This window comes from Electrona antarctica (genome assembly GCF_951216825.1).
Source record: "Electrona antarctica genome assembly, chromosome: 12".
Taxonomy (NCBI): domain Eukaryota; kingdom Metazoa; phylum Chordata; class Actinopteri; order Myctophiformes; family Myctophidae; genus Electrona; species Electrona antarctica.
The window spans coordinates 31,507,476-31,533,740 of NC_136793.1; the positions used below are offsets into that span (position 1 = coordinate 31,507,476).

Here is a 26,265-nt window from a genome sequence, read left to right on the forward strand (position 1 = left end):
TGTATTTCAAACTCCAGCTTGTCACTGTGCAGTGTGCAGGCGGCGAGTTTTTTCCCCCTAGCACCCCGCCGACTAGGCCTACCTACTACTAGTAGGGTGCCCTACTAGTAGGGTGCCCGGGACCGGGTGCCCTGATACTAGTAGTACTAGCTGGTAGTAATGACAAAAACTCGCGTCCAGGGCAGCGCCAGTGTGAGTGTGATGTTTGGCAAAATGTTTAGGAGCAATATAAACGTGTGTGCGCGTGCGTACATGCGTGCGTGTGTGTGACGTGGCTTGGCCTGTTGTAGCGCCACCATGAGGCTGATTTGAAAACTGTCAAGTGGCATTTCTTCCAAAGCCTAGTGGGAATATGCATGCACAGTTTCACCACAATCGGACGCTGCGTTGAGTAGTTGTGGCGATTTGTACAAAGCGGGCTACTCCTGAAAAGTTTAGAAGCCAATCGTAGCCATAATCCAAACCTCAGATTATGAGAAATCAAACAAACCCGTCTTGATCACATGACTATGGAGAGCATGTGTACCGATTTGCGTGAAATTTGGATAAAATCTGAAGGAGTAATATTAGAAAATGTGTTTTACATATGTCGGCCTCCTGGTGGCGCTATAAAGAGCAGATGTGAAAAATTCCAGGCAAAGGTTTTTCCTTGGCCTCTAGGGAGTTGGCATACAAAGTTATCCACAGATCCGTGCAGTTAGAGGTAAAAACACTTTTCTGCCAGTTATAGCGCCACCATGAGGCTGAGTTGAAAATGTTCATGTGGCATTTCTTCCTCGGCCTAGTGGGAATGTGCGTGCACAATTTCACGGAAATCACACGATTTGTTCATGATTTGCAGCACTCCTGCTTGCTTTGGAAGCCAATCTTAGCCAATCAGGATGGAGTCTGAGAAATCTGAAAGACCCGTTTTGTTGAATGGCTCTAGAGAGACTGTGTACCAATTTGCGTGATGTTTGGACAAAATCTGTAGGTGTACTGTCCAAAAACTTATTTTGTACAAAGCGGCCTCCTGGTGGCGCTATAACAGGCCGTTCTGGAAATTTTGGGGCAGAGGTTCATCGTTGGAATCCAGGGAGTGTGTGTGCGCAAAATTTGGCATCAACCGGGTTAACGGTGCCGGAGATTAGCTGATCACAGACGGACGGACGGACGGACGGACACACACACACACGGACGGACGGAGTGCAAAACATACTCTCTCCCCATGCCTTCGGCCTGGTGGAGACAAAAAGGCACCTCTTTACGTTGTATGTCTGTATTAAAATCGACCATGTTATTTATGCCTCTAAGTATTTTTTTTCGTATCTGTGTTGTGTGTTGACTGTTGACACACATTTTGAAAGATGTGTTGTTCATACCCATATAGGTCTGTGAATTACATACAGATCTAAACTAAATACAGACAAATTTGAGTCTTTTGCAATTTTTATTTTCATTTGGTTATAAAAATGAAAAACATACATGGTGACAAAGGTATTTGAACAATTAACTTCTGCGATATAACCCTATATTGCTGTGGTATGGGGCAAAGTGATTCAGACAGTAATACAGTATACATAAACAAAGTGCTTTAAAACCTGCTTGAAATGCATTCATCCTCGGTGGGCCTAATCTTGAAGACTAATGAGCCGTCCACACCAAGCACTAACTATAAAGATAATATAGTTTAAAAATGTATTCTAAGTCAACAGCTTTAACAACAACAATGGTGAACCCTATAGTTATGGTGCTTGGTGTGCAGACGTTCCTTAACTGTCAGATAATGAAGATAGCCAAATTAAATATTATTCATAAGTGAAAATCACACAGAACAGAAAGCACGCTTTCCAGTTGAACTTTCGGTGCAACGCTGCCACATAACCTCAGTAGGTTGTATTTTTAATGGTGATCTTTTGAGCTCGCTCAATCTTATAATCGCTGATACCTGTAGGAGTGAAAAATCACCACGTTTATTAGTAAGTCACAATAGAATCTGTGATGTGTGTGTGTGTGTGTGTGTGTGTGTGTGTTTTCTCACCCTGAGTGAGAGCGGTGTCATCTGAAGCAATGTGCCAGTACCTCCGGTCGCTTATTCTGGCCTGTTCTCCATTCACAACACTTAGGAAATCCCCCCACAGGCTGCGCTCAAACACAAACCTACAACACAGGATGGATTCCTTTCATCTCAATGAAGCACACTGGATTTTTACCACAATGCACAGTGTACAATTAACTCACATGAAGCCAGTATTGCTCTGGAGAAGTTCCAGAGTTTCCAAAAGGGTGCTGCTCTTTGGCACATTTACTGAATAGATAGTAGGTGATCCACTGATTTTCATCACCACCACATTTACTGCCACAGTACTCTGGCTAGGTAATGCCAACACAACAGACTGCCTGGGCTCCACCACCAGACTGTCTGTAGGAAAGAACGTTTAGTGTATAGACATGCCCTAAACAAACATAAGCTACCAATGACATGCATGGAAAAACTGCATTTACCATCCTCATTGGAGCACTCCTTGCTCTTGACATCCAAGTACGATCTATGCTGGAGAGCTGGTAGTGTCTGGGATATGGCCATGACGTTGTGATACGTGTTCCTTCTGGCATCTGCCCTCATAGCCTCCATGGATGCAGCACACTCCTCAACCTGGCTGCCCATTGCCAACAAGGCCTAGGACACAGTGTGCAAGTACAACCAACTGGTACATACCTGCCTGACACTCTGCTATTTGATATTTTAGCCGAATGTTGGCCCCAGAAAAGGGGATGGAGTGGTTATGTGAGCTCTATAAATTGAAATACGTATTTTGAGCTTTGTAACTAAGTACCGTACATATAAATAAAAGTGACCATTACCTGAACTGCTAGCCCTGTGCTGAATTCGTTGCCCATATGACCGTCAGCCCGTTGGGAAGCCAGGAGTTTCTGCTTAACAGTGCTCAGGGCTGTGTCAAGATCAGCTGTATTCTGCACATGGGAGCCAGCATCCTTCACACACTGAAGTGCCATCCCAGCCATGGCAAGTGTGTCTAAGATATGGGATAGATGCATACAGTAAAATTGTAATGTTAATTTAACTCTGGGAGTGTACACATGTAACCAAATATACCAGTAAGTGTCCATTTGGTTACATTTGTAGAGTCTCTGAGTTACATACAAGTGGATAAAGTAACATTATACTGAGAAATAACACAAACACCACACCACACACAACTGTTGTTTTATACATGACATACATACACGTATGTGCAACACACTATACAAATAAAGTTCATGGTTATTGTTATTTTAATATAAATATTTATACTCCAGTGTGAGGACAATTTAGTGCCATTCACAATGTGTTCTGGTCTGTTTGCAACCATTGGACACTTCTTTCTACAGATAGAGTTCTACATTCTACAAACACTCATGACCTGAAGAAGATGAAACATTGTCACTCTGTTTGCTTGCAGTTCACCCTGTGAATAAAAAGGCTTTAATTGTCGTTTGCGCCAGTGCCTTCCTTCTACATGTACCAGTCAGTCCCACTCCTGAGATGCACCGGACCAGCCTAAAGTTGTCTTGAGGTGCAGTGGGTATATCTAGTTTGCGTCCAAGCATAGACATGGTAACGCCCCGCCTGCCTCTGATTGGCCTACCGACACTGCCCGTCTTGACTGTCCTACACTATGCTGGATAGTCTGATGCGAGGTTACTCCGTGGTGGAAAATAATACAAGGTGGAACCCCATTGAGTAGTTCTGCAGACACTTTGCATTTAACCTCTTAAACCCTCTATAATTAGTAAACTCGTATTTAGTTGATTGTGGTTAGCTATGTACTTAGTCCGCTTTTCTCCCTCTCTACCCCAAATTTCTTGGAAAAGTAGCTGATCTACAACTCACGAGTCATTATACAACATGTGGTGAACTTGTAGATCTACTATTTTCATGGAATGTTCCCCCCATAATAGGGATGGTAGACCATCTTTGGAAGTAGTAGTAGAAGTAAAAAGTACAAAATCTACTTTTCAAAGTGCAGATGAGTCTACACAAAAGATTAATATCAAATCATTTTAACAGCTAATTCTATGATCGGTTAATGAGTGTGAAGACACTACTTGCTAATGAGAGCCCCGATCAAATTCAAGATTTGTTTTAGTTAAAATCTGTTATTTTTGTTGAGTCAATCAGTCGCTCAAAAAATACATGTTAAAAAAATGTGCAATTTACGTGTCTTGTGCAGCAAAGTATACATTTGCTGTAAGATTGAAATGCCTTTGTGTTTGTTCTGCTTTCACTCACCAATAGATTCAAAGCCTCCATGGTTGATGTGGCCCTGTTGTACAGCTTTCATGAGCTTGTTACTGACATGGTGGTTGACCCTGATGCCACTGACACAAAGAGCCAACACACCCAGTGAGTACTGGTAATAATTAGTCAGAGGACGGTGGCTGACTGCAAATGAGGCAAGAAATAAATGTCAAGGGGTAAAACAGATGTATTAATGGAGATAACACATGGAAGAGTTTAAACTTAACCTTTCACTGAATTAAAGGGTCGAGAAATAAATGTAAGTCTTCAAATGACAAGAAGAAGAGATTACAGGCAATGTGGTCCTTTTCTTGTTCCATCTGTCTCTTGAGGTGGATCAGCAGAGAGTCTTTCCTGTTGTTGACTGTGAAGGTGATTGTGTTGAGGTCATAACATGAGGCCTTCAAAGCCAGACTGTACAGAGCCAATAGACCAACCGCTGATTGACTATTCGAAAGAGAGCTAGGGGAATTGAGGAGGACTTGAGGTCAGTTAAAATGGAAATGCAAGATATAAATGAAAACATACTGTAAATCCAGTTAGGCCTACATAGACTTTAGCTGCAACAATGAATATAATAGAATAGAAATTTTAATAGAAATATAGAACATTACTTTTGGATGTCATTGTGTAAACGTGTTTTCAGTTTATTCAGGTGTTCGCTCTCCTTGACAAGATTGTGGTGATCAGAAAGCCGCAATGCCAGATGCACACTAGGATTAGGGATTCCTTCTTGTGTTTCCAGAGAGTACAGGAGCTCCTTGTTGAGTGAAAGGAGCAGCTCTCTGGTAGAGCCCTCAGAATCTGGGGAAACATCATCAGACATAGGAGGAAAAAATAAATAAATAAACACTGTATGAACATGAACTTTCAGAGTTCCCAAACCACAGTTGCTACATCAGCAATCACATGCGACAAGAGGAAAGAAAGGCAACTTAATTTCCACCAATAGTATCCATTATTTCTCCTTAATATTGCCACCCTGACACTGAAGACGTTTTTATTATTATTATAAATATACCGCTAACCTCTGAATGAGCCTGAGGTGAGGAAGCAATCTCAGGCATAATCAGCCTTATGTAAGTTGCAAAATCAGTGATTGATCAAGTGTGTCATATGAATGATGGGCACATTGTGAAATGCCACAGAGTTTGGACATTTGAAATGGACACAGGAAGGACTATAAACTTTAGAATGAATGACTTACCAAATGGTTTGCTGGAGACAAAAGCCAGTAGTCCCGAGATAACAATCAATATGTACATTCTGAAAACCCTGGATGGTACAAATAATTTAATAATTGCATAATAAAAAAGACAGTATTGAACAAACAGCAAAGAGGGAAGAAAATCACAAGCAAGCACATTACTTACACATTAATAACACAATAAACGGCACCAACAGAGCAGAGGTTTTTTTGTGTGTGAAATATCCTTAACAACAATAATAATAATAATAATCGTGTTACCGTGCCAGAGAGAGCGACTCCGCAGTGACAGCTGACTCAGCTGAGCTGTGAGAAGAAACAAAACAGACAACATGAGCAATAGGGTTTCATTGTCACATGACCCGTTAACTTCATGGCGGTCCCTTTAAGAACAGGCTGATTGGGTCTCTATCTTTTCAATTCAACTGTGTTTTTGCTGGTGGTATGATCCACGTAACGTTTGTGTAAATCATTTGTTTTTTTTTACATATTCCCCGTGTTTTAGTTAAAGCAGTGTTAACGCTGACTTTATATGAGTGAAATGAGCCAGCCAGTTAATTTAACTACAAGTCCCAAAATCCTCGCAAGGAAACGATACGTCATTTCTATAGCAGCTTGACGACATTCTACTGCGACAGACCCGAGATGAAATGGTTTAGCTATATATAACTCTATGGTTTAGCTCTGTCAAAAGTATCTTCTTTGGGAAAACTTTTGCAGCAAATAAGAGTATGTAGCTGCACGTGAACGTAGTTTTAAATCTGTGGTGTCCATACATGATACTACAAACGTGAAATGGCAGCTAATGGAAATCAACAATAGACCAACACAACATCAACATCAAGGGGCGGGTCAGTAGTTTCACGTTATTTCTTGAATAATACTGAAGTTGTTGTTCAATACAAGAATGAGCTTCTCCTATTTGCCAAGATATAATGAATAGTGAATGTTGCCTTTGTAGCCATTTGGTGCTTTGTAAACCTATTTGTGTTTCTAGCTATAATATGCAGTACACATTTATTATGTGTAGTCCTATTATAATTACTTGTAGCCTCTTCAATATAATAAATGCTTATGTTGTTTGATATTTGTCCACCATATTTCAATCTTACCTTCATATATTCATGCAGCTATTGAGTTGGGGAGTGTGCCGGCTATGTATTCATTCTCAGCCCTCACCAGCCTTCCTGAAATGAGGATTGACCTTGGTCCACCAAGCTTCTCCAGTCAACAGCAGAGTGGAGCACTTTCTAATATGTATGCAGTTCACGGAATCACTCCACACACTTCTATCATTATTTCACTGCAATCAATGTTCCACAGTCGGCTCATTGAAGTGCTTGTATTGACTTAAACGTATATTGAATGCATTGGTGAAAAGCTGTGGATAGTACTCCAGAATTATTACATATTTTGATATGGCTTTTTTCTCTGTACTTGTCTGACAGGAGCTGGGAGAGGCGATGCCTTAGAAAGCATAGGAGGAGAGCTGATGATGAGTGAGTTAGACATGTAAAAGAAACAACTGTTTGTGGTTTATTAGCATGACCTCAAACATGCATTCATACCTCAGTTGTTAGCCGCAATTTGCAACTCTAGATTTTTGAGTGGTGTAAACCACTCCTACAACTGGCTTTGTTAGTCTGTCTGTCTGTCTGTCTGTGCAAAAAAAAATGAGCATGGTTGATGCTGATTGGTTGATACTGATTTCATTACGTCAGACATTACGTCAGAACACAGCTGATCAGGCTATATAATACCGTACACCACTCAGTTCACACGGGTGTGATTTTTTTATAATGGGATGAATCTAGAGTTGCAATACCCTCCATTGACTCCCTACTCCCCGCCAAGCTTGAATTATCCTCTTTCAATCTGCCGAGCTTGTTTTTTATAAAAATCCACCGTAGACATGTTATGAGCTACTTTCTGTCAAGAAATTCTAAGCGTGTGATTCTTTTTCTAAGTGTTGCAGTTTGGAAGCACTCGTTTTTATTAACGGGCCACGTTGCTGCCTCCTGCATTATGTGCAAATTCGAAACAGGGCCGTTCAGTGACTTACGACGAGTGCTTCCAAACTCCAGCACTTAGAAAAAGAATCACCTGCACAGAATTTCTTGACAGAAAGTAGCTCATAACACCGGGGCTCCACCGGGCGCGTCAGCGTCGCGTCTCCGTCACCGTCAGGGAATGTTCCCTTTTTAATCAATGAAGGGTGGCTCCACTGCCCGCGTTGCGTTGACGGAGACGCGACGCGTGCATTAAAATTGAACCGGTGCGTTTTTTGACGCACGCGACGGAGACGCAACACGTCCGGTGGAGCCCTGGCGTAACATGTCTACGGTGGATTTTCATGAAAATCAAGCTCGGCAGATTGAAAGAGGTTAATTCAAGCTTGGCCTAGAGCTGCAATGTTGGTGAGTTTAACGTTGTTTAATACAAGCAGATCGCAAACGCAATTTGGATGAGTAGGGAGTCAATGAAGGGTATTGCAACTCTAGATTCATCCCATTATAAAAGAATCTAGAGTTGCAAATTGCGTCTACCTCAGTTGTATGATAGTTGTATGATAACATTGAATTTGATTTGTTTTTCCAGAGGATGTAGTGCCAAAAAAAGGAGACTGATGGTAGAGGCAGAATCTGGCCTTCTGGAGAATTCCAGCATTTGTAATGACTGGCTTCTAGGCAGAAGTTATCCTCCGTCTGCACAACTATCCAGCCCTGTACTTCCACAAACCTGCCAAAACATTCCCTTGCCTGAATCCTCCTCCACTCTAACCCGTCCAGAGACGGAAGGTTCCTGCATGGAGATAGAAGCAGCTCAGAGGAAACTTCGGGAGATTGAGGATAGGTGAGCGGTGCGAAGCTTACAGGGAATCCTGTAACTCTTTACTAAAGCAATAAGACTCGAGCATGACTTTGCATACAACTATTGCACTTGTGCTGGTCTGCTGGATACTGAGTATTTCTTTTGTATCACAGAATAACACTAGAGGATGATGATGAGGATGAAGACCTGGATGTGGAGCCAGCTCCCAGACGACCAGTTCTGGTGATGTCAGACAGCTTGAAGGAGGGGTTACAACGTGGGATCAGCGACATCCTCCCCCACACAGTAGCCCAATCTGTGTAAATGCTTGTCTCATTGTCCTCTTCAGAAACAGTCCAAACACATTCATATTAAGTTTGTCAACCAACCACGAGAGGGTCTCATCTCTTGTGATGCTTCCTGAGGTTTCTTCTTTTTTACTTAGGTGTTTTTCCTTGCCCGATTGAGTGTCTAAGGACAGGGGGTGACATTTTGTTTTGTTTGTTAAATGTGGGCGTATAATTTATTGAAGCGGTTTTGCTCGGTGTTACTTGCCGACGAGAAGATTGCAATGCATTGCACGTGTGCTTGACAATCGGCTCCTGTCAGCAAGTGGCATGAGAATAAATCAGGTTTAACACTGTTAACAGATGTACAAATAAATTTGACATAACAGACTAAATTGGGTTCCTAGGTAAAACAATTATTTAAAAAAAGAGTGCTGTCGCTTCATTTCGGAGCATGAGTTATTACTTTGTTCTGTTCACCTGCTCCTCTTATCTCCCTAGGAGTCATTCCTGCATGGAGTTGGTGGTTTGGAGGCCACCGGAGGATGCCTTGTCCCGGAGGATGAGGGACTCACTGCTACAGAGACAGCGTAAACATCAGATAGCGTGCCGGCAGCCCCCAGTCCCCTGTTCCTCTCCATCCCCTCAGAGTTCCATCAACCCAACAAGGTCCTCTTCTGCACACACATACTCAACTCTGTACAACATGCCTGTGGCCAACAGCTCCGGTGAGGAGGACATGGAACTTTAACTGTGTTGGCTCCTTTTTAACAGCAAAGCAGGAAAGACTGCAGATACAGAGTAGAGACATTGGGCTGTACACACAGTCCTTGTTGTTTGTTAGCTTTGCAAAACATTTTGGTTTACATGAATATTTTGTTATTGTTTGCGAACTTTGCAGCACATAATTTGCAATACAATCACTTGGTTGGTCTTCTGACTATAAGCTACAACAATCACAAGGTGCAAGCAGGGACCACAAAGCTGCAGACCTTTTGAAATGGGTATATTAATTTCCCAGTTGTTAAAATTCTAATACTTGTTGACTATAGTTTCTGTTGTATAGAGTGGAGTATGTTGACTATAGTTTCTGTAGACACCCTTATGTAACAATGTCATATTATGAAACTATGTTTCATAGTATATGGAAAAGAACAGACTCAACTGAAGTCTTCACAATATGTAGGTATGGTTTTAATTGTCCGAAGCTTGGCCTACGTTCAGTACATGAGTTTGACTTTGTACTTTGTTTAATGACAGATTAAAGCACTTGATTTTTGCACAATTTTTATACTCTGCTTTAGGATATACATAGTTACTAGGGTTTTGAAAGTTATTCTGATTGTACACATTTATTAAGAACTTGCTGTGTAACTCGTTGCTAGACCTTATGGAGTGTATATATTGCACCAAATACAGCAATGCTTATTTGTTTTGCAGGGATCAGCCTCCTTCCATAAGGCTACTTAAGCCAGCATTCTGTGAACAAACAAAAGCCCACTCTTCATTTGGCTGTATTATCCAATGTTCTTTACCAGAAACCTTGAACAAGTATAAAGTGTTAATACTTTATATTTGTTTTTAATTAAAATGTTACTTATGTGGCTATATTCGTAATGTTTTACTTCAAGACACATTGTGTGTCATAATGTATAGTGTGGTATTTAACAAATACCTGAATGAAATGTAATACAAGTTTCTTAGTTTGGATATTGAATGTTAATTGCACAATTCAACATGTGAGGGAAAATAAATCCCTGTTTATTCATTGCAATTTTCACAAGTGTACAAGATGAAGACTAGAAGACATGTGATAACATACCACACTAAAATCCTTAGTGTTAATGTATCCATTTGTGTACAAATGTAAGCAAATACGTTTTACACTCCTAACAGTGAGGATTTTACTTTGTCTGGATTCCTACACAAGAGTAATGTCAGCCTTAAGAAGCTGTCCTTCTGATGCATGCAGATCACATGATCTAAGCTCACATGATCTACCCTCTACGGTTAGTCTAACCTTAAGTTGAGCAGTAAAACTGCTTCAAACCATGGGTGCATGAACTTTAACAGACACATTTTTGATTGTGACACTGACCTGTAAGTGTTAATTACCCATCACGTGGAGAAGTACAGTACATAGGTTATAGTGGATGATTCAGGTCTTAAGGTCTACAGCATTTCTAGGAATTTGTGTAGACTACACAAATTCCTAGAAATGCTTGTGGCTCTGACTTTGGGATATATATTCTTCAAACAGATAGTCTTCCACATAGTCATTTAATAGTGAAGTTCAACATGCTGTATTCAGCTCAGGGCTGTGCTGATAGAGGAGTGGGTCCAAATGTGAGCACCGTCTTCAGTGTCTTGGGATGGTGTGATCTAGTTTGGAGATAACCAGTTTAGCTAATTATATACAAACACAAGGACAGCCATAATATGTGAATCATAGTTCTGTTAAAATGGCAGCATTTTCATTATCATAATACAAAATGCTCAGGAGTAAGTTTAGAAGTACAAAAATAACATTGAAATAACTAATAACCTCTTAAGGGAGTCTGATTATATCAGTTTACCAAGTTACCTTTCCTACCTAAGTTCTTTACCTCAAAAGGTAAAAGTACAGTTCACGTTGAGAGGCAGGGAGGCCTTCACATGTGCAGCATATTTATAAACTTTATAAAGCTTGTGTAGATAAAGTTAATGAAATTGTCCCACAGTCATTAGCTTAATATAATTGTGAATGGACCCAATGAAAATGCATACGCGTTATTCACTGGATAACCCTCCAAGAGGATAGATTAGGTTACACACCAAAGATCACTCACTGTCTCAAGATAACTCAGACAAATCCAAAGACATCTTTTTCAGAGGAGAACTGCAGCTGTAGGCCTGATTCTCTGCCCGGAGCTGCCTGACTCGGCTCTGGAGGTGACGCAATATCTTGAAAGAGGCCATATCTGAGGTGGGCCCAGGGGTTGCAACAGAGTCCCCAACATGGAAGGAAGGAGAGGGGACTGAGCACTGAGCTCCACAGTCGTTGCCTTCCTGATGGGACTGAGAGAGGCCACGTTTGAAAACTGAGCAGATTACTAAGGGTTATTAAACATTAATGGATCATCATGTTATCAGTCTGAGACCGGACGAGTATACAAATGTTTCCAAATGGATCTGTAATCCATTTGGCAACATTTGTTCTCAGAGGATGTGTGTGTGATGTTCATTATTCCTCAGGTTTCACACAATGCAAGTTTACATTTACCCTAGCAATGAGTCTCATGTCTCCTTCAAGTATCTCACGGTTGCTCTGCTTCTCTTCTTGTGACTTTGATGTCTTTCTGAAGCACAAACATATCCAGACAGTAAGTTAGAAATTTGCATTGCTTTGGAGATATGGATATGGAGGAGTTCACCATCTCAATCTCTCACATGTTACTCTACGCATGGTGTAAGTAAGCGACTGCAGTGAACTGAGATGAGATCATCGTTTGTCATGAGGACAACAAAAGCACCAGTTAGTATTGCATCTAGTGTAGGTTTAGTCCTGACAGACATGCTATCTCTATGAAAACCATTTACCTTCCCTTTAATAACTTTGCCTTGCACCTGGGAAATGTCAGAAATGAGAACACAACTTATTTACAAAATATAACATGAATTCAATTCTATCAATAATGGACCACAATGGAAACAAGCACCCTGTGGCTTTTTGTGTTATTCTTTTAGCATAACCTTTTGGCATAACCTACCTGTACTGTTAACAAACCTGCTAATACAGTATTCATTCAATCAATCAATCTACAAGCTACAGGGCTTCCAGGTCACTATGAACGAATTCCCTGGTAGAATGAAATCAGACATTTAATTGCTTTATTTAGTTGCACCTGCAATGACAAATACAAGAATTGTATTAAATTGTAATGCCATTTAATGAGATGGAATTCTTGTCCAAAGAACATTAATAATGATATAATAATAATAATACATATTATTATTATTATTATTATTATTATAACTTTATTTATATAGCACTTTTTAAAACATGCGTTACAAAGTGCTGAACAACAACAAGAAGTTGAGCTACGCAATAGACAATTAGTAAACTAAGAAAGTTAAAAACAGTGCAGGTGTCAATGACTAAAACAGATATAAACATACAATGCAATTATGGTAGTCTAGGGGAAGGCTTTCCTGAATAGATGGGTTTTCAAAAGTGTTTTAAAAGATGCCAGAGAATTAGCCTTTCTAATTGCCAGGGGTAGTGCGTTCCACAATTTAAGTGCTTGTGCGGCAAAAGCCCGGTAACCTTTGGTGACTAGATGTGTTGCACGAATTTGTAGGAGGGCCTCCTCTGAGGATCTCAGAGTGCGAGGTGGAATATAGGGGGCAGCAGATCCTTAATGTACTGGGGGGCAAGACCATTTTGGGCCTTAAAAGCTATTACAAGTATTTTAAAATCGATTCTAAAACCCACAGGCAGCCAGTGGAGAGTGGCCAGGATGGGGGTGATATGGGCGTGTTTTCTGGTGTTGGTCAGGAGCCTGGCAGCGGCATTCTGGACCAGTTGTAGGCTGAAGATAGATCTTTGTGATAAACAGGTGTACAGACCGTTGCAGTAATCTAAACCGGAGGTTATAAAGGCATGAATGATCTTCTCTAAATCTGCAAATGACAGGACAGATTTGATTTTTGCAAATCAAATCTGACTTAAACAGGATAAATAAACTATAATAGTATATTACCTCTCGAGCTCTGCTGTCATTTCTTCCTCAAATTTGCATGCCAGGCGGTTCGCTGTATGTTCTTTCCACTGGCTCATGCTCCTCTGGACATCTCTCAGCTCTTGGTCTTTGGCCTGCAGCTGCCTGCGCAGAGAGGCTGCCACTCCCCCCCCACCGTACCCTTTGTCACACATCTGGGCCCGATTCAGAGTGCTGAGCTCCTCGATGTGCTCCTGTAGAAATAAGAGACCAGATGTAACAACGCTGTAGTGGGTGCGGTGCATTCATATAACAGTAAAGTCTGGAGTGTTAAAGGCGCTGTAAGTAGTGATATTTATTGGTTACGTTACAACAAAAAGGTGTTTTGTTATAAAGTTAAGACTCAAAATTCTGATATAAAGTAGAGTTGAGTAACAGTTTTCTCCCCATCTCTCCAGTTCTGTAATAAAGAGACAATACATTTTCAGGTGGGACATCAATTTCATCCAATCAGGAGAGAGAACCTATTTTTAATTTCAGAGCGTTTCAGTTCCAATTATATGCCTGATACATTTTTTTTTGTTTAAAGAGATAGTTTGATTTGTGGGTATTCAGCTGTATGAAATACTTACCAGTAGAAAGGTGTTAGTTTATTACCTGACAGATTACACATGGTCGAACTTTTTGACAATAAAGATGATTCTGATTCTGATTGGCAGGGTTCATGAAATACAAAGGTTTTACTCCACAAAACGCTTGCAGTTGCAATGTTGACATGTTTTTACCCCAACCACCATCATTAAAATATTCCTCGAATCACTTTTAATTTCAATTGTCCAGCATATAGCCAGTAGTTCTCCCTTCTGATTAGATAAACTGGTATACACTACAGACCTGAACCTTTGGTAAAGAGCTGGAGAGATCAAAAAGATTAAAAAAAAATAATACTACAGCAATACTTACTATGGGAATAAAGAGCTATTTCACACTAAATTGTCCTTTAACTGTGAGATAGCAAGAACTGATCTGTAAGGGTCCGTTTTTAAAAGAACACTCCAAATGTTACTCTGTATGTTAGGTCCACCTTCATCGTCTTCACGTTGATTCTCAAAGAGTGCTACTGTACTAACATGAGGTCAATGCTCATACCTGAATCAGCCTTGCCTTCAGGGCGTCCAACGCCTGGTCTTTCTCAATCTCCATCATCTTCCTCTGAATGTTTAACTCCCACTCCTGAATAACAACAAATCTAAAGTTGTAAACACATGAACGTCCATGCATTCTGAATGGAGACTATGTCCAGTGAAGCATACCTTATCTCGACTCAGCTGCTGTGCGGTTCGCTTGTGAGACTCGAGATCCTGATGCAGATGGTAAATTAAGTGTTTTACCTGATCTGTGAGGGCTTGAAGGTTTGTGACCGCTTGGGCAACTGTAGGGCTGCACAAAGAAAGCAAAAACAACCAAATCAACAGCTGAACATCACATGACCATGACATATCCATATTAAAATGTACAATATGTTTCCCTTTTTGGAATCAAAAGTGCAGGTATTGATGGGCACCTGTGGAGGTATGTGTACCTGTGAGGGAGTTGTGTATTATTTTCTCTTGGTCCAGTCTGTTTCAGTATGAGTTGAAGATGCTGGCATTCTGACATTAGTTCTTGGGCCCAGTGCCTAAGCTGCTGTTCCATATGAGTTGCGGTTCGCTTTTGACTGTTCTGCATCTCTTCCAGCACCATGCGGAGTCTGCCAGCCTCTTCCTCAGCCATCTGAACAGCCTGTTCCATCCTCAATACCCTTTGCTCAGTCTCCTATGACCATAGAACACCATAATTACATTACACTTTCTCAACTTTTGTGTGTAACTTGTGGGAGGATGCATGTTGAGAACGTTTACTGTGCCCTTCCACCTGTTCCGTGTGTCTTCGTAGCTGCTGCAGCTCATCACGAGTTCTCGTCATTTCAGCCAGCATCGACTCCTGCTCTCTCTGCTGTGCACAGCGCTCACTCTCCAAATCCTGCACTTTCTTATACAGATGTGAAATATTGTAAATAAGACATGGGAGGTACATTTATTCTAATAGCAATGTTGCATGTCATGATTGAGGGCAATCTTACCGTCTGCAGTTCCACAACTTTATTTTGAAGAGTTAGTGCGTTCCTCTTCTCTCTCTCCATGTCACTCCTCATGTTCTCCAACCTCTCCCGGGCTTGTTCTTGCAGTAACACACTCTGCACCCGCAGAGCTTCCTCCTTCTCCGGCTCCAACTTCCTTCTTTCCAGCTCTATTGCCTTGAGCACCTGAGTGGGAGTAAACATATCATTTAATATCATGAAATGAGAGAAACTTTTGTTGGCATTTGTCAGATTGTAGTATTTGTGCCTTATTCAGGGTTTCTTCATGCAACTTCTCTTCGTGTTTCCTCATTGCCTCCTTCTGCTGCTCAAGAGATTCTCTTAGCATCCTCCCTTCTTTCTCTTTTTGCTGTCAACAAGGTGGGGGGAAGGGGTCAGAGCAGAGGATTACTTTGAAGAAACAAACCCCACACACTAAGACCAGAGGTTTTCACTTTTTTCTTTATAGGGACCTGTACAGAGCACCGAAGTCTGACTCAAATGTATGCATTCTACCTGGGTCACATTTTTTCCCCCCATTCTGAATTCCCATTTCCCGACGGATTGACTCATATGGGTATGAAGCATCAACTGATGGTGAGAAAACGCTAATGTCACTGCTGCCAAATTAATTACATTTTTGCCAGAAACAGACTATCAAATTTGAGTGACTGACTATCGTAAACGATACAGAGCCTCCACCACCCTGACAATAGCACTGGGACATTTGCGATTTTTGGACCACAATTCTTATATGAAACGATCCTTAGATGACCCAATGTTATTTTCCATAGAGAAAAACCTCAGTGACCTAGAGCAGTGGTTTTCAACCAGTGGTCCGGGGACCACCAGTGGTCAGGGTTAAAAAAATTAATGTAATGGTTCAGCATAGTGAGTATTACGAGATCCTTCATTACCTTCAGGATCTCTTGCTCATGAACCGAAGCCAACTCAGCTTTCAGCTGCTCAATTTCAGTTTCCTGAAAAGGAGAGGATCATATTGGTTTGTTACGTGAAGTTGATTATTGACAATATTCACAAAATGGGCACCGTTTTAATATAATCATAGACACATCTGTATAGGGCATAGCCGTGGCGACCATTTTTGTGCCACAGATAAAAAAAAGGATTACATTTTCCCATAGAGATTTCAGAACATTTTTATGGTCATGATTCACCAGGAGCCAGGATGGCTTGGTTCCAGGCTTAAAATAAATGGGTTTTATATCTGTAGCACCACTGCTACCACACATACTGACCATCAGCCTTTGTGCCTGCTCCTGGGTGTCTCTGAGTGCACTGCAGTGTTGCTGTTTAATGCTCTGTAGCGTTTTCTGCAGCCCATCTCTCTCCGCCTGGAGGCGACTCTGTTGCTCCTGGAAATCCAGAAGCTGAAGCTCCTTCTGAGTCAAAATCTTCTCCAGGGCTCCTACCATAAGCTTGCATTCTCCTAAATGTCCCTGTGTCTCCTGCAATTGAAACTCCATAGGTATGAGACAAATAAAGGGCAGAGAGAGTAGAGAAGAGTAGGGTGACAGCTACGTAATAGGCAGGATAGGGCTGTACTGTAGACACAGTTGCTGGAGTTTAAAAGATGAATATCAGGGTTTCATTTTGAGGGGCACTAGCCCCTCCAATGTCTGGATGTCGGAAATTACGTCATATGGGAGCCAAGTCTATGGACTTTTATTGATGTTTGTTTAGAGCAAACATAGGTAGCCAAGTCTATGGATTGGTTTGTTTAAGGCACTAAAAATGACGTGATGTGGCAGCCAAGTCTGTGGACCTTTAATGTTTGTAGTACGATGTTTGTTTAAAGGAGTGTGAAAGTAATTAATGGTTACAATACCTCCATCTGCTGTTGTTTATCATCTATAACAGCACACCTGCTCCTCAGAGAGATCGCCTCCTCTGTTACTTGCTGGAGCTCCTCACGAGCCTCCTCCAACTTCTGCTCCCAACAAATATATCCACACACATAGAAAACAGATGTATTCAAACTATTAACATTGTATGCATGTATGAATGTTGTAAATTAAGTTGTTTTAATTCATAGAGAAGGCATGGCAGTTGCGTTGGAGAATGATGTATCTGTAAGTATCTCACTAATGGCAGATTCGCTAACCCACATCCTTGACAATCAATATGTTCATGTATTCTGTTTGTGGTGTATCTTGGTGTATGTTAATTTTGTGAGTGTCTTGTAAGCCCGTGTGCAGGCTGGGCATCTTGTGGTGCAGGACACTATAATTAAACATATCTACTTATTAAAAATCCCTTTCTCATAGCAAAAAAGAAAAAGCTATAAATCCAAACAAAACCAATTTAACTTCTTCATACATAAAGTTTAAGGTTACTCTACCTCTTGCATTAAATCCATCTTCTCTCTTGAGTGCCTGTGTTCAGCAAACAGCTCTGTTTTGGCATTGTCCAGCTGTCGTTCCATCTCCTCTCTCTCCAGCATGGACACACTCGTTGCTCTCTGTAACAAAACAAATCACACCTGTGTGACGTGAGGGGCGCTCTTATCATCGTGCATCATCATACATCATCTCATTCCGGCCAATCCGAATTTGCTTCCTCACCTTCGTCTTCAATGTTTGTGTTATGCAATGTTTGTGTTTACACGAACACTCAAAATTGTCCATTCATTGTCAATGACATTTAATGTTTGTGTAGGACAAAGTTTGTGTTTGCACACACACTAAAAGTTGGACATATAATAGGAACAATGCTACTATGGTGCTATTGTAGAAGAAGAAAAAACACCACAAACAAACAGATCGACAAGCAGGAATGTGTGAAGGAATCAACGGGACCAAAAAATCAGAGATATCAGGGGTACTATAAATGACTGTCCCACGTCACAAAGGCCCGTTCATGTAGAGCTGTTCTGTGATGGCACAGAGAAGGAGACCTTCACTTCACTCAACTCAAATGAGATCTCTTCAAACATAGTCTGTCTAAGGTAACAAGGTTCAAGTTTATTTAGTGTCCCCGAAGGGCAAATTGGGTTGCAGCATAGACATCAGTACATGAAACAAATGAAACAATACAAATAAAAACATAAACAGTACACATACTGATAGCTAAAACAAACACACATAAAGACAGCGATTTGTTTTCTTGATCGCTATGCTAAGAATGTGATTTTTATTTAGGTGAATTGTTTATTTGGTAATTTGATATCCTAATTTCTTTGAGGTACTACACTGTGATTATTTACCTTGTTGTTAATTGACTAGAGGTCATGCTTAGTCTGCTTATTCCAATCTCGCACTTGCACTGTAAGTCGGTATGGAAAAGAGTGTCTGATAAATGCCTAAATTGTAGCATGTGAGTAAAAACAACATTTCTCTAATGAGTAAACTTAGTGGTTTGTTCTCACATGTTGGAGGGTGGATGGCGACTGGTTCATCTTGACCCAGTCTGACGTCATCTCTGGTGACTTATAAGGCCTACTGATGTGCCTGTTTCTCCAGCAGGAACCTCCCTCATCAGTGTCCTCATCATCCTCACCCAAAGAATGCACATATCTAGAAAAGCATAGAAGAATACGCAGTTGCACTTGAGGTTGTATATTATTGTTGCTGCCGGGTGGAAACCTCATTATGTCGATTCAGAATTCAATTTCTTTATGCTTTTATAAATTAAGGCCCTTCGTCATTCTACAGTGTCACGCAAAAGTAGCAAAAGTAGCCGATCTACAAGGTCAAAATGCACCGTACTGCGACATGCTTTGAGCTTGTAGATCGGCTACTTTTGCTACTTTTGCGTGACACTGTAGAATGATCAAGGGCCTTAAATTTATAAAAGCATAAAAATATGGAGATAAGAGGTTTCTGCCCGACAGCCCATAAATGTAGTCTACATTTTGCAATCTAACCTCACTGGGGTTACCTGGGAGTGACTCTTCTATTATGTCGTGTTCTACGGAGGGATGTATTCACACCAGTCCCAGTTGTAGGCCTATGTGCGGTTGTCAGGACTAGGTGAAAAATCAAAAGCAAGTTGTTGTTGTTTTCTTTTTAAATTATGTCACTATACTATTTTACTGTACATACAGGCCAACTGATCTAAAAGTGATGTCAATAGAGTTAGGAATCAGTTAGATAGAGAATGTATCCCACTTGTACCTGATGTATATGGTTCACTTGGCTCCTGTGTGTGTGTGTCATAATCACTCTGGTCATCCATGTCTCTGACAAACTGAATGACTGAACGCCATCCTATTGGATCACATCTCTCATGTTAATTAAACATGCCATGTTAAAGTTGCTTTTTGAAAATATATTAGCTTACTATACTATATCTAACAGTAGGCTATATCCATTTTGGCAAAACACTATTCTAGCAACTACTTCTTCCCAATAAACTGAAACATTTAAAAGTAGCACTAAGAGTCTGAGCTTTGGCAGATACTGTCACACATTTCAACTCAACAACGTCTTGCCTTTAAGTGGTTTAGTAACTAAAAAAAAATCACACCCGTGTGAAATGATGGGCGCTCTTGTCATTGTACATCAATTTATGTTAGCGGACATTTGACATAGCTACATAAGGTGGTCCCTTATTGGCCAAGCGCTCCCACCAACTCGTTTACATACGTATGATGTAAGTTTTCCCTGCAATGTCAACGGCGTTTAATGTTTTGATGTTTAATTTACGTCATATTTAGCGGAATTATCATCTCTTATCATCATACATCATGTATCATCTTATACTGGCCAATCAGAATGCCTGTTGCCTGTGATAGGTTAGCTGATTTGCTCGTTTACATATGACGTAAATTTTCCCTTCAGTGTCAATGGCGTTACATTTACGTCATATTTAGCGGAATTCTGACGTATTTTCTCCGTTCATTGTCAATGGCAAATCTTGAGACGTGTGGGGACAAAAGCTGTTTATAGAAGGGGCTAGCGCCCCTTAATAATGAAGGTCCATAAAGAATTGTACTAAAACTTACATAAAGGAAACTGAAGGCAAACAAAATGTAAACGGTGATGGTCAACAGAAACAACCATGCCTAGCTCACCCCCTTCACTCACTGACTTACACCTGACATGAATCAAATACAGACCACGGCCCCTGGGGCCTCACCAAGATGATCTCAGACACTGTCAGCATTGATGTTGACACAACAGATTCCATCACCACGGCTGCAGCCCTTGGGGGCCCTCACCAATAAATTTGAGTTAATCCCGGGCTTTATAGTTACTACTGTTGTCACACTGAGATCATGGAACCCATGTTTGGGTACAACTAATTCCATATGGAGTGGACAATATACTGTAAAAGGCACTGCAGACTCAGAGAGACCTAGGGCTCCATTTTTGTCACCGCCGTTTCCCGCGACGCGGCCGAAAATTACGAGTATAGGAGCTTGCTCTGTCCCTTAATGGTATTTTGGACACCGGTATTTGCACCTAGAGGTGTGGTTATGGGCGTGTTGGCACGCTTTCCCCTAAATTGCTATTTTGGTCACATACATACATACACACACACACACACACACACACACACACACACACACACACACACACACACACACACACACACACACACACACACACACACACACACACACACACACACACACACACACACACACACACACACACACACACACACACACACACCGTTCCGTAGAGACGGCCTACACGCACGATCTATCAAGGCAGCAGCACATCACTCTTCCATGGGCTATAGACCGTAAGGCTATGAAGCAATATAGAACTGGGCATAACGGGCAATGGATATGGGATCTCTTAAAGGCAATGGCACGTGGACCAGTGATTGGTTTAATTATTGTAACGCCCAAACCACACCTATGCATAATATAACGGGTAACGGAGGTGTTTTAGGGATTTAGACAGGTAACCAAAATACCAACTTTAGTGGGGGAACACCCCTTCCCCACTGCTAAATCCCCAAACAGTGTATTTAGAAAGATCGAACGAAAATGGAGCCCCTAGAATTCAATCACCGCTCCTGATGGTGCGTTCACACGGGCAGATGTAAAAGATGCAGTCTACCATTCATTGTCAAAGGAAGCCAGCGATAAGACGTTGCAAAGACGCAATGATGCATGGAGCTGCTCCAAATCCAACCAAAGTTGTGTCTGCCCGCGTGAACGCACCATGAGACTCTCCAACAGAAAAGTTTTGTTACTCATTCATCTCTTTCTTGTATTTTATAGTTTTACTCCCATCTCTCACCTGGCTGACTGTGAATGTGGCGTCTGACCTGCTGTGTACTGACAGAGTCCAGATCACTGTCAATGGACACCGTGTCAAAACTGCACACAGGGACTCCTTCAGAGGAAAGAAGCAGCTTTCAATTACTGTTAACGAGGAGTGGATTTTCTTTTGTAATAGTGTGTGAGTACTGAGTGCTGCAGAATGCAGATGCAGTATGTTTCTTTGTGGTACCTGCCAAGCTTCTGATTTTAAGAGAATGGCTCTTATCGTGCCTGCTTCCTTCTGATTCTGTCAAAACCTCTGTTTCACTGCTGCTGCAAGGAGGGCCAGAGACTGAACGTCTCAAAACTGAAGAAAAATTATAAAACACAGGACAGAGACAAATAGGTGAGGCATAGTGGCAAATAATGCCTACAACTAGGCCATGTCATAGCTTTCCTAAACCTTTGACAGGACATCCACTTTCTCCACTTGTGTATTCATCAGATGGTCCCAATCCTCTCACCTGATGGATCATGCAATAATACGGACAGATTTGAGCATGTCTTCATTGATAGTTCTATAGAGTCTCCTACAGGTCTGTCTGGAGAGAGAACACAGTGCTCTCTCTCGTTGTGATTACTAGGCTTCTGTGGTGTTTTGCATCCTTCTCTGAACTCTGGTTCTTCACTCCTGCTTGACATCATCTTTCCAAGATTGTCAGCAATGCATTTGTCCTGCTTGACTCTCTGGCTTTGTTTTTCTGGCTGGTGATGATGAGGTTTAACTCTGTCTCTACTTTTACACCCAAGTGTGTCTGTCTCTCCATTCCTGATGTCAAGATAACGTTCCCTTTTCTGGTCACCCTGATACATTGCGTTGTGTGAGATCTCTGTCTGTCTTCTTTCCCCTGTCACTTCCACTCTGACTGATTGCGTGGTGCGCCCGTCTGGCAAAGTCAGTTCCACCATCTCCTCTCTAAAGCGTTTGACAAAATCCTCCGTGCAGATACTTTCTGAAGGAGGCTGTAGCTCTGCTACCTCCACAACACCTCCACAACAAGTGTTCCCGAGCAGCCTCTCCAGCCTCCAGACAAACTGCTCCCTCCTGGACTCAACACCTTCCTCCTCCTCTCTCATCCCTCCCTCTATCCTCTGTTCCATCTCCTTCTGGACAACAGGGCCCTCCTGGTCACCTGTGCTCCTCTCTGGGGGTAGAGCAGAGGAGAGACGGGTATGGAGAGGTGAGACACATCCAGTCTACAACCGTGGTCCAGGTCATAGTGGGTAGGAGGGAGCATGCAGGACAAGTGATGTAGACAGAGTTGAAAGAGTTCCTGTATACACAGAAAGCATGGTCCAGATATCCAGTACTCTCTGGGGATGTTTTCCCCTCTGATTTTATTATTAAAAGTTTATAAGAGCTATAAAACAGCTTTGAGTTAGGGATTAGGGAATCACACAAAAATGACTTCCATTACAGTGAGGTCAATTTACAATTACAATTTACAATTTAGGCATTTAGCAGACGTAGTGGAGCAGATTAAGTCAATATATCATAAGAATCGTTCACTTGATCATACAAGCACCAAAATTGGCACACACGCGCTTCAGAACCTACTCTCTCAGAAAAGTACGTTGTCCACTTGAAAAAACAAAATGGACACCATTTTGCAAGATGGCCGCCATTCGAGGTGGTTTTAAACGGTGTTTGAGCTATATTGAGTTCTAAAATCCTACTTTGATGGCCTTTACTTCAAAATATATGTTTTTGAGTATCCAATTCTGAATTAAAAAATATATATGTATATATATTTGATGATACAATGGTAATTAAACGATAAAATGGGTCAGATTAAGTCAATATTCCATAATAATCCTTCACTTGGTGGTACAAGCACCAAGTCTGGCACAAATGATGTCCAGGATGTACTTTCTAAGAAAAGTATGTTATCCAGCTGAAAATCCAAGATGGCCACCAGTTTTCAAGATGGCCGCCTCGTCAAATGCACAAAGGTTTTCGATGTAGAACTTGCATGCACAGAAAGGTGTTAATGATCCAAATATCAAAATGAATGTATTTTGATGTGGAAAAACTCAATGGTGTCAATTGAATTCCAATATGGCCACCATTTTTCATGATGGCGCCCATTACGTGACTCAAATTTAGTGTTTTCAGAAGTTGTCTGATCACAGATATTGCAGGGCAACAGCCATGATCATTTATTCACTTTTTATACGAGTGATGTCAAAGCACAACCAGGGCATACTGGTAACGTGATATTATTGTAATCCATTGATTATTTAATGCACAATGAATTAATGAAACTGAACGGACCGATGGCATCCACACGATGCATGGCATAAATAGCCTATTGTCTTATTTTAATAGATTATCATCTTATACAAATACAATTAATTGTGGGGATGTGTAAATGTGTCCAAATGAAAATTGATTAGTATAATTAAATATTAACGATTAATCGAGAAAATAAATTGTCATGTTAAAAAAATGTACCATAAAAAAGCTTCAATTGCAATTGCACCTCAAAGACCACTGGTGGTTTTAAAACAGTCAACCAGTATGAGTTGGCATCACAGGTCAAAGTAGCAAATGAAGATATCAGGCATCATGAGCAGACCATACAGTCTCAGAAGTCCTTCACTGACATGGTCCAGATGTTGTTTAGTGTGATGAAGGATCTGGGCAATCCTTTCCAGGAAGAGTCCAAAGATCTGCTCACATTGGACACAAAAAAACGTTGCACATCCCAGTGCTGCTGAGCTTGTAAGAACTCACTTTGAGAAAGGCCAAGTTGCCTTCAGAGACTTTTTCAATGGTCTGGGTGATGAGGCTTCCTTCTATAGACCCATTAAAAAGAACAAAGCTGACTTATTTCGCCAAGAGGCAGCTGCAGCTTCCAGTGAGGGGAAGAGGCAGGTACTCAAAGACAATTGTCGTCTGTTCTCGCAGCTCTTTATATCCTGCCAATCACGAGAGTGTGACCTGCTTGAGTTCTTTAAGCATGAGAATCAGTCTTTCCCTGCAGCACTGAGCGACACAGGTAAACTCCACTCTTGTCAAAAAATTCTGGAAGATACCATTTCTCCTCCTGACAAACAACCAAAATGTGATGCTATTATCATTGATGGTTCCTCTCTTGTGTATTCATTGTCTCCAAAAGACATCAAAGACCTTTGAGGAATATGCTGTCCAATATCTAGTTCCAAAAATCCTGACATACTCATCAAAGTATGAGCGAACAGACATCATTTTTGATGTCTACTGGACTTCAAGCCTGAAGGCTGAAACAAGGACAAACATAGGTAAGGGAGGACGACGTAGAGTGACAGAAAAATACAAACTACCACCCAACTGGAAAAGCTTCCTTCGAGACGACGACAACAAGACTGAGCTCTTCGGGTTCCTAGCTGACAAGATAGTGACCCTGTGTCCCGACAATGTCGTAGTTGTGACCAAGGGAGAGCAGGCTCTTTCAAACAAACCCATCAGCCTTGAAGGCTTAAGTCCTTGCAACCATGAAGAAGCTGACTCCAGAATCTTCACACATGCTCTTCATGCAGCCAAGCAACAGATGAAGTCTGTGTTGATTGAAGGCATGCGACACAGATATTCTTGTTGTTGCAGTCAATGTTTTTGCGACTCTTCAGGATGCAGGCTTAGAAATGATTTGGGTAGAATTTGGTCAGGGTCAGTCCATTAGGTGGTTGCCAATTCATGATATGGTGGTGAATCTTGGCCCAGAGAAATCCAGTGGCATGCTGTTCTTTCACGCCTTCACTGGCTGTGATGTAGTTTCAGCTTTTCGCGGTAAAGGCAAGAAAACTGCATGGCAAGCATGGCGGGTTTGCCCTGAAGTGAGCCCTGTCTTCAAAAAGCTCAGTCAATACCCACCTATCATAGAAGATGCGGAACTCAACATCCTTGAGAAGTTTGTCATCACCATGTATGACAAGCACAGCACTACATGCAAGGTTGATGAGGCAAGACTGGACTTGTTTGCTCGGAAGCAAAGGTCTTATGATGCCATTCCACCGACAAGCGCATCCCTCGTTCAGCATGTGAAGCGGTCTGCCTTCCAAGCTGCCTGCATATGGGGCCAGGCAACAGTGTGCAAAATGCAAACTGAAAGCCCTGCCAACTGGGGCTGGCAAAAAGATGGTGAGGTCTGGCAGGTTCTCTGGACAACCCTTCCACCCATTGCTCAGTCTTGTGAGCAGTTGACAAAATGCGGCTGCAAGACTGAATGCAGAGGACGATGCAAATGCTATCGCTTCGGCCTGAAGTGTACACGGTTGTGTGCCTGCAAATGTGAGGAGTAAAATAATTAACAACTAATATCTTTAACGCATCTTTTAGAAAAATGCTCCATCATTAGTTATTTGGTGGCCATTTTGGAAAAAAAAATACATCTACGTCTTCTAGCACTGCTGAAATGCAATATGCACAGTGTACTGTCCTACCACATGTGTCTACATTGGGTGGTCACGTACCTAGACGTCACATCGGAAACATCACCAAGAGAGTGTTTTTTCGTTTAATTCCCATTGTATCGTCATAATATTCAATATTTTTTTATTTTCTAAATTCAGAATTGGATTTCTCATACTCAAGAACATATATTTTGAAGTATAGGCCATCAAAATAGAATTTTAGAGC

The 26,265-nt window shown here is 41.4% G+C and overlaps 3 protein-coding genes across 5 annotated transcripts; 1 reads left to right on the forward strand and 2 right to left on the reverse strand.

Annotated features, from left to right (window-relative positions):
* Positions 1 to 1,472: 1,472 nt before the first annotated feature.
* tcn2 (transcobalamin II) lies at positions 1,473 to 6,624 on the reverse strand. Of its 2 annotated transcripts, XM_079517235.1 has the most exons (11): positions 6,602 to 6,624; positions 5,751 to 5,795; positions 5,490 to 5,557; positions 4,897 to 5,086; positions 4,575 to 4,744; positions 4,274 to 4,426; positions 2,845 to 3,017; positions 2,485 to 2,659; positions 2,221 to 2,401; positions 2,021 to 2,139; positions 1,473 to 1,927 (listed from the first exon to the last, which is right to left on the reverse strand). In XM_079517235.1, the coding sequence occupies exons 3-11, from the start codon at positions 5,545 to 5,547 to the stop codon at positions 1,866 to 1,868; spliced, it is 1,281 nt and encodes a 426-aa protein (XP_079373361.1). In that variant the 5' UTR covers positions 5,548 to 5,557; positions 5,751 to 5,795; positions 6,602 to 6,624; the 3' UTR covers positions 1,473 to 1,865. The 2 variants fall into 2 exon arrangements, with proteins under 2 accessions (XP_079373361.1, XP_079373362.1); XM_079517236.1 differs by lacking the exons at positions 5,751 to 5,795; positions 6,602 to 6,624 and adding an exon at positions 5,656 to 5,721.
* On the forward strand, positions 5,887 to 10,193 carry ccdc117 (coiled-coil domain containing 117). Of its 2 annotated transcripts, none has more exons than XM_079517238.1 (6): positions 5,887 to 6,340; positions 6,662 to 6,746; positions 6,938 to 6,988; positions 8,088 to 8,342; positions 8,474 to 8,620; positions 9,089 to 10,193. In XM_079517238.1, exons 1-6 carry the CDS (start codon positions 6,295 to 6,297, stop codon positions 9,336 to 9,338), a joined length of 834 nt encoding a protein of 277 aa, XP_079373364.1. In that variant the 5' UTR covers positions 5,887 to 6,294; the 3' UTR covers positions 9,339 to 10,193. The 2 variants fall into 2 exon arrangements, with proteins under 2 accessions (XP_079373364.1, XP_079373363.1); XM_079517237.1 differs by having other exon boundaries at positions 5,888 to 6,340; positions 6,620 to 6,746.
* LOC306934384 (uncharacterized protein) lies at positions 9,873 to 22,748 on the reverse strand (the record flags this gene model as incomplete). The annotated part of the gene is made up of 20 exons (XM_079516953.1): positions 9,873 to 10,969; positions 11,416 to 11,644; positions 11,850 to 11,925; positions 13,330 to 13,541; positions 14,437 to 14,520; positions 14,601 to 14,727; positions 14,870 to 15,102; positions 15,202 to 15,318; positions 15,410 to 15,592; positions 15,675 to 15,776; positions 16,324 to 16,386; positions 16,666 to 16,875; positions 17,256 to 17,357; positions 17,769 to 17,888; positions 18,795 to 18,942; positions 19,307 to 19,394; positions 19,543 to 19,635; positions 21,625 to 21,720; positions 21,838 to 21,954; positions 22,112 to 22,748. The coding sequence occupies 19 exons, from the start codon at positions 22,746 to 22,748 to the stop codon at positions 11,420 to 11,422; spliced, it is 3,033 nt and encodes a 1,010-aa protein (XP_079373079.1). The 3' UTR covers positions 9,873 to 10,969; positions 11,416 to 11,419.
* Positions 22,749 to 26,265: the final 3,517 nt, after the last annotated feature.